Source organism: Ailuropoda melanoleuca, chromosome 2 (genome assembly GCF_002007445.2).
Source record: "Ailuropoda melanoleuca isolate Jingjing chromosome 2, ASM200744v2, whole genome shotgun sequence".
NCBI lineage: Eukaryota > Metazoa > Chordata > Mammalia > Carnivora > Ursidae > Ailuropoda > Ailuropoda melanoleuca.
Genome location: NC_048219.1, coordinates 101,601,378 through 101,609,516, shown reverse-complemented (window position 1 = coordinate 101,609,516; position 8,139 = coordinate 101,601,378). Strand labels below are relative to the sequence as shown.

At 52.3% G+C, this 8,139-nt stretch overlaps 1 protein-coding gene across 1 annotated transcript in view; it reads left to right on the top strand.

The window, feature by feature from the left end:
• The first annotated feature begins 885 nt into the window (after positions 1 to 885).
• LOC100467594 (5-hydroxytryptamine receptor 5B-like) overlaps positions 886 to 8,139 on the top strand; it is a 14,448-nt gene continuing 7,194 nt past the window's right edge. Inside the window, 2 exon segments of the mRNA XM_034654429.1 lie at positions 886 to 1,090; positions 1,092 to 1,764. Of these exon segments, the coding sequence (XP_034510320.1) occupies positions 990 to 1,090; positions 1,092 to 1,764 (774 nt within the window). The 5' untranslated portion in view covers positions 886 to 989.

The following is an 8,139-nucleotide window of genomic DNA, read 5'->3' as shown; positions in this document are numbered from 1 at the left end:
TCTGCCAAACCTCCTAGAGGCAGCGTTCTCTCCTCCCAGAGCCAGAGTGAACTTCTCAAGGCCCCGCGGAGCCCCTGCCAGACAGAAGTGTCGCGGGTGAAGCGACGGGATGGAGCTGGCTCTCGGAGCTTCCTGTTCGGTGTGCCTCAGTACCCGAACCTCCTCGTTCAGGTATGCGGAGGATCGTGATTCAAGGAAACCAGAACTCCTCCGTCCCGGAAAGGGGGGGGCGCGCCTCTGTTTCTCGATGTCAAACCGTGCCACCAGGCGGGTCCGAGGGATCCGCGAAGGCNCCTCCTCGTTCAGGTATGCGGAGGATCGTGATTCAAGGAAACCAGAACTCCTCCGTCCCGGAAAGGGGGGGGGCGCGCCTCTGTTTCTCGATGTCAAACCGTGCCACCAGGCGGGTCCGAGGGATCCGCGAAGGCGGCGGCTACGGAATGGCTGCGCGATCGTGAACCTTCTCCGGAGACAACCGCAGGGTTCTCTCCGCAGGGCGGAGGCGGGGAGACAGGCGAGGCGGCGTGAAGGCCTGGCTGGTGTCGTGGCAGGTCCTCAGGCCACCCCCGCCTGCCCTCCCCGGTGCAGCCCTGCTCCTGCGGCCGCCCGCTGGGGGTGGCGGCACCTCTCCAAGCCCGCCCCTGCGCGGGGACACTCCGCGGCGCTCCCGGATTCCCAGCCCTGTGACAGCACGTTGCCCCGGGGACGGCGCGGAGAGGTGGGAGGGACCGGCGCGCCGAGCCCAGCTGGACTCCCGAGGGGTCCCACTCTCTTTTTTCCCTCCACTGGAAAGGAGGTCCACGAGGGCTCCGGGCAGAGGAGCCAAAGAGGGGCTGCGGCCCAAGGAGGGACAGTGTAGGGCGACCTGTACCCCTCTCTGTCCTCCCGGGGCACGCAGCGACCTCTTCCACGCCCGCCGGGTCCACACGAGCCCCGGCCGGCGCTCCTGTGTCCCCTGCCGGAAGCCGCGATCCCGCGCGCCGCGCGCCATGGAAGCCGCTAACCTCTCGGTGGCCTCCACGGCCGTCGCCCTTCCCCTGGGATCCGAGGCCTGCAGCATCGGCCCGAGCCCCGGCGGGGTCGTCGGGTCGACCAGGCGGTGCCGCCTTGCCGGGCCGCGAGCCGCCTTTCTCCGTCTTTACGGTGCTGGTGGTGACGCTGCTGGTGCTGCTGATCGCGGCCACTTTCCTGTGGAACCTGCTGGTTCTGGTTACCATCCTGCGCGTCCGCGCCTTCCATCGTGTGCCGCATAACTTGGTGGCCTCGACGGCCGTGTCGGACGTGCTCGTGGCTGTGCTGGTGATGCCCCTGAGCCTGGTGAGCGAGCTGTCGGCCGGGCGACGTTGGCGGCTGGGCCGGAGCCTGTGCCACGTGTGGATCTCCTTCGACGTGCTGTGCTGCACCGCCAGCATCTGGAACGTGGCGGCCATCGCCCTGGACCGCTACTGGACCATCACGCGCCACCTGCAGTACACGCTGCGCACCCGCCGCCGCGCCTCGGCGCTCATGATCGCGCTCACCTGGGCGCTCTCGGCGCTCATCGCGCTGGCGCCGCTGCTCTTCGGCTGGGGCGAGGCGTACGACGCGCGGCGCCAGCGCTGCCAGGTGAGCCAGGAACCCTCCTACGCCGTCTTCTCCACCTGCGGCGCCTTCTACCTGCCGCTGGGCGTGGTGCTGTTCGTTTACTGGAAGATCTACAAGGCGGCGAAGTTCCGCTTCGGCCGCCGCCGCCGGGCGGTGCTGCCGCTGCCCGCCACCGTGCAGGTGAGGGGCGGGCCGCCTAACGGGGGGCGGGAGGAAGGGACTGCCGGGGGAGGAGGCAGCTTGGCCGCCGGGAGAGTTGGCGGCGGGAGCTTGCACACTCGGGGGGCGCACCTGGAGCGCACGGGGAGATCGTCGCCTGCGGTCCTGGCGCGCGCACCGCGGGGCGCCTCACCTGCGGCTGGCGTGCGCGCCTGGGGCCCCCCGTGGACCTGGCGCGCGGGGGAAGGGGTTTCACCACCAGTGCACTGGGGCTAGGGGAGGGGCGCTGGCACCGCGGATCCACGAGGCTGAAGGGGGCTTGCAGGGGCAGCGTGGGGAGTGGTGAGGGCACTACTGATGAGCCGAGCGCTCGTTGCTTTCCGCAGGAGTGATTGTGTCCCTGCGAGTCCGGCTCCCTGGTCCCGACTAGACAGAGCGGGGGCTGCGGCGGGCCGGGAGTGCGTGCTGCGGGGGACCACATTCCCGACTGTTCCTTCTCCACCGCGCCCTTGTCCACCCTCCGCAGTCCAGAAACTCAATCCCCAACTCTGTCGGCCAGCTCCGGGCCAAAGAAGGAAGTGAGCGTAAAATATAGCCCACTTTCCTCTTCTTTGGAACGAGATAGAACAGTCGGTTCAAATCCCAGCTCCGGACATTTGGGGCAGTTAGTAGCTTAATCTCTGCGGGCCTCTTTTCCACATCTTTAAACAAGTTCATCCCTGCTTCATAGGACTCTTGGTGAGGAAGGATCTCACGAGATGGAGAATGTGAGGCGCCAGCACAGTGCCTGGCACCCCGGAGGGCAGAGCTGGCCTTAGTAGGGAGCAACAGGGTGCCCGCAGTGGGCCAGAACATAACCCTAGAAATGAATGAGATGGAGGAACGAGCATTTGCAGAACTTCTCTGATTGCATTTAGAACTGGGCCAGACCCTAATAAACGTCAGCAACTTCCTCCCCCTAGAAGCCCCAAACTTTCCCTTTTTTTTAGGGGGTGGTCAGGCTCCAAGTCCTGGAGACTAATAACAGGACTTATTGCCCCTTTCCAAATACAATAGAGTAGTTGCCCTTTGTCCACAGGCATATCTTCCAAGACCCCCAGTGGATGCCTAAAACCGCAGAGAGCACCGAACCATATATGGTGTTTTTTCCTATACATACATATCTAAGATAGAGTTTAATTTATAAATTAGGCACAGAGGTTAACAACACACCTAATAATAAAATAGAACAATTATAACAATATACTATAATAAAAATTACGTGAATGTGATCTCACTCTCTCAAAATATTTTACTGTACTCACCTTTCCTCTGGTGACGCTGTGAGATGATAAAATGCCCACATGATGAGATGAAGTGAGGTGATGACGTAGGCGTCGTGACGCAGTGTCAGGCTACTGCTGACCTGGATGAATCAGGACGGTCATCTGCTTCCAGACCTCAGTGGATCCTGGATAACTGAAACTTCGGGAAGGGAAGTGAAACCATGGATAAAGGAGAGGGGGAGACCACTGTGCATGGCCCAAGGAAGGACTGCCGGTGGGAGGGGACAGGGAGAAAGAGACCGTAAGTTTCCTGTTGTTAGTTTTATTTTAATTTTGGAAAGTTAACTCAGCTACGTAGGCTACTCAAACATATGTGCTTTAAAAAGCAGGCTTTTTCCCCTTCATTAAATGGCAGAGGGATTTTGTAGCATAAAATAGGAATGTCAAGACTATAATTGGAAAGTGTTGGTAGGGGAGAGCTTTATTCAGAATTAATGATGTTCTTTGAAAGTTCCCTTTGAAATGCCTGGGGTGATTATAGCTTTTCTGTCTGATTGCGGAGGTAGGGCTGACTTTTAATAACTACGTCAATCCAGTGTGCATCTAGAGAAATCACGGAGCAATGGGTGCCAGAAAGGCTTGCCAAACTTGAGTTTGGTGTTCATTTTTGAAAGACCCCATTCAGGCAGGTGATACCAAGAAGAAGAGAGGGAACAGGGGCCTGCCAATCCGGGTGGCCATGGGTGGGGAGAAAGAGCTCCGGGAGGCAGGGCCAGTGTTATGATTTTCTGCTTGCTGGCAGTGGGACCCTGGGCAAGCCCTTCCCCTGCTTTGGGCTACAAGTTCTCTTCTCTAATACACAGTATGGGTCTAGGTCTAGGCCATGGCTGGGGCTCTCAAGGCACGTGATGCTGAGATTGTGGATGTGATGATGTTCCTTAGGCTTCAGCCAGCCCTCACTCAAATGCCTGGGTAATGCTGCTTCGTCAGCGGCTATAAGCTTTCTGGCCACAAGACACCCAAACAGATACTTAAAATAATATGCCTGGAATACTATCTCCTTACCTTCCCCCTCCCCACCTGCCGTTTCCTGCACTCTAGGGAAAATGAGTTGAATTTAGGTCCTGCAACATGTCTGTACTGCTTTCTGTGGGTGACAGAAGTGCTTACGAAGTCTGGAGGCTCTGGTAATGGGGCTGTGTACGTCCTTCAGCTTTCTCGCAATTCTGTGGCTAGATCCCAACACTGAGATATGATCAGAAAGGGACTGTATGGTGATTAACATAATATAATAAAATAAAATTAAAAAAAAAAAGAACTAGGATGATCGGTAGGGGAAGAAAGGGATAAAGAAAGGGGGGGTAATCAGAAGGGGGAATGAAACATGAGAGACTATGGACTATAAGAAACAAACTGGGGGCCTCAGAGGGGAGGGGGGTGGGGGAATGGGATAGACTGGTGATGGGTAGTAAGGAGGGCACGTATTGCATGGTACACTGGGTGTTATACGCAACTAATGAATCATTGAGCTTTACATCGGAATCCAGGGATGTACTGTACGGTGACTAACATAATATAATAAAAAATCATTAAAAAAAATAGATCTATTACATGAATTAAAAAAAAAAAAAAAGAAAGGGACAAGCAACAGTTCCTGTGGTGATTTAATTCTCTGGGGGCAAAATGCAGTTTTTGAAAGTAGAGCCAGAAACCAGCATTTACTAAGTGAGTCCTGTCATCCAGACACTGCGTTTGATGCTTTCCATCCATCTTCTCATTTCATCTCCATGACCCAACCGGGTTGGCCCTATCATCTCTCTCAGTCCAGATAAGCTAAGACATGCTGAGCCACATATGACACTCACATGGACAGCTCATCTCATGCCAAAGTTCAGCGTGGGTCTGGCAGCCATCCTGCAGAGCTCTCCGCCAGGCAGCAGCTCCTGGCTCTGGACCCCTTGCCATCTCTAGCTCTGCAGTCTGGAACGACTGGCTTCCAAGGCTGCCGAGCGAGGGGAAGAGACGGTTGGAAATATAGCAGCTTTTACCTGCCTTCCCCGAAAGCAGACACATGTCAGCTCTGTCCTCGGCCCATTGGCCAGCCACTGGCTGCGACATCCAGGAGAGCGCGTGGCGTAGTTGGTGAACACCGTCTCTGCCACCAGCCCTCATTTTCCAGTTGGTAAAGCTAAGTCGCCACAAAGTCCATTCATCTCAGACCACAGAGTTACCGAGTGGAGAAACGGAGGTCACTGTTCTTTACTTTGTCGTTCCTCCATGCTGTCTGTCTGCAGGGACTGAACTGCTGAGCTCTGTTCCATGGCCCGCAGGCGCCTCTCCTCCATAGGAAGGAGGCGTCCGAATCCCAGTCAGGTGGGGCAGCGTGGGAGTAGGGTCTCGAAATGATGCTCGTGCACCCTGTCCCTTCCAGGAGAGCTGACCACAGCCAAGCATCGAGGCCCTCCCCGCTTCTCTCAGGAGGCAGGGTTCATTCCTACTCTGCCCTCCTTTCTTTCAACTTTCTAGAATGAGCACCACATATAGAGTATGTTCTGCTGCCCCTGCCCCAAAGTAACCCCGCATGGCTCATGATTGTTTCCCACTCACCTGTGCCCTTTGCTACCGAGAAGAAGAAAAAAGCAAAATCAATGGAGATGATGTTACTGGCTTTTAAAATGTGACATCAAAACCTTTTTTTCTTTTCAATTGTTTGATTGATGTGCACAAGTTGGTAAGCAGGGTCTAATTACTCATTAGGCACCGTGGACACACTGCCCAGAACCACAGTGCTTTTAGGGGCCCATGGAAATGGTTTCATTTTCATTTCTTTTAAAATTAGGGGAAGAATGGATATAAGAGCCATGAATATATAATACTGTATCCAGCCTCAATTATATTAGTCTTCATAATAATATGGTCATAAAATATAATTTTTTAATATTTTTTAATGGAGGAGGGGGTCCACAGAGGCAGAGATGCCTAGGGCTTGTGAATGCGGTAATGCAGCCCGGGCTGACACCCTGCACTCACTCACTCACTCAATCAATAAACATGTGGTGGGAGACAGTGTGCCCAGTGGTTAAGAGCATGGGATTTGGAAGCAAGGAGCCCTGGATTTAATTTCTTTGTGTGCCACTTATTAGCACTGTAGCTGAGTGACTTAATCTAAGTCTGCATTTCCTCATAGGTAAAATGGAAATATTGCCACCTGCCTCATAATATTCTTGTGACGAGTAAATGAGGTAATGGTGCATGCGGAGTCTCTAAAATAGTAAACCATAAATGCAAGCTGCTGTATCATCTTCATTATTATTCTTAAAAATTCCTCTTGTAAGTTATAAATAACAAATTATGATTTTATTCCTCTTACTGCTATTACTCACCATGCTAGGTAGGGGAGTTACTTTTTGCTTGTGTAACAAATTAGCCCAAAGCTTAGTGGTGTAAAACAATAAACGTGTATTTACTCATAGTTTCGGTGGGTCAGGTTTGGGAATGACTTTGACTTCTTGGCCCAAGGACCTTCTTAGCCAAGATGTCAGGTGGGGAGCAGTCATTCGCAGGCTTGACTGGGGCTTGAGACTGCTTCCAAGATGGCTGACTCACATGGCTGTTAGCAGGAGGTCTCCCCAGGGCTGCTTGAGTGTTGTCACAACATGGCGGCTGGCTTCCCTCCTTCCCGGAGAGCACAGCAAGGAGAAAACTGCAATGTCTTTTATGTTTAGTCTCAGAAGTTACATGACATCTCTTCTGTATATTCTATTCACTAGATGTGAGTTGCCAACTCCAGGCCGCACTCAAGGGAAGGGGAATTTGGCTCCACCTTTGGAAAAGTATCAGTGAACTTGTGCACAGATTTTAAAACCACCACCGTAAGACACACAGATGGTGTTCAAAATTCCTTGATTGACTGTTACTGACCTGCATATCAGGCAACGTGGTAGCCTCTGAAGTTTCAAAGAATGAGCAAGCATGGTCTCTGCTCTCAAGGGATTAATTTTAGTAGACCACAACTATAGAATTAAAAATTCAATAAAATCTTATAGGTGATCTGCTAGAAGTCTGTCCAGAATACAACGAATGGCCCTGAGAGACTGAAGAGTATATGGGAAAGCACTTTGTACACGGTAAAGGACAAAATAAATGTGTAATATTGAGCTGTAGGGTTTGCGACAACTTGGATCTGAGTGTTCAATTATGTTGCATTATAAAGTATTTGCCTCTCTAAGCTAACTCTCTGTATTAGCATAAATAAGTTTTTGTGTTGTAAGCAAACAGCACATAAGCCTTGAGTGACCTGAAATCTGTAGAGCCCTTTATGTTTTCGTCACTTGTCCAATGTTTAGTTGTCATCTGGGCCACCCCAAGGACTAAGCTGCTGGTGGGCCTGCGGGCTTGTCAAAGCTCGGGTACGGGCAGAGGGTGGTGGAAAATCACCACCCTCGTTCTCATTCCATCTATTAAAAGAACTGTGGGCTCAAACACATTCTCATGCCAGACTGCGAGCTTATTTTAACTTTAGGAAGGTACATTTTATGAATCAAATTGTATCAGTGGTAATAAAAAATCTGGTTTATGGTTTGATTCCTTTAAGATTGGCACCTAAGAGTCTGAGAGTTTCCAGAAGTACTTGGATGTGTCAAGGAGCGTTTTCTCTTCAGAAATGCCCCTGGCCTTCCTGTCTCTGTAACCTTCTCCCTTGCCGTTTCCCTTACATTGTTATGTTCATTCTGTCTCTTTACCTCTACTTGCATTTCTCTTTTCTCTCTGATTGGATTGGAGAAGAGTGGAGGGGGAGAAGGAGAAAGTTGGGGGTAGGCAAATATGGTGCAGGGATCATGTGTCTTCGCCAACGACCTTGCAATGATCTACTCCTCAAATCTGTGTAATTCTTGGAGAAGATTGAGCTTCTCAGTGGAACACTGAGATCCGAACTCCATGCTTCTTAACTTTTGGTAGGTTGCGGATGCCTTGAAAATTAAAGAAAGCTTTGGACTTGCTGTCCAGAAAGGTATGTAGGTTTTTAGTCACCTGATTTGCAGAGGGCACTCCCTGAAGCCCATCTCTGAAGAGTGACGCTGAGCCTTCCTTCCCCCTGGCTTTTCTGCGAGATGGAACCCACAGTGTGCTT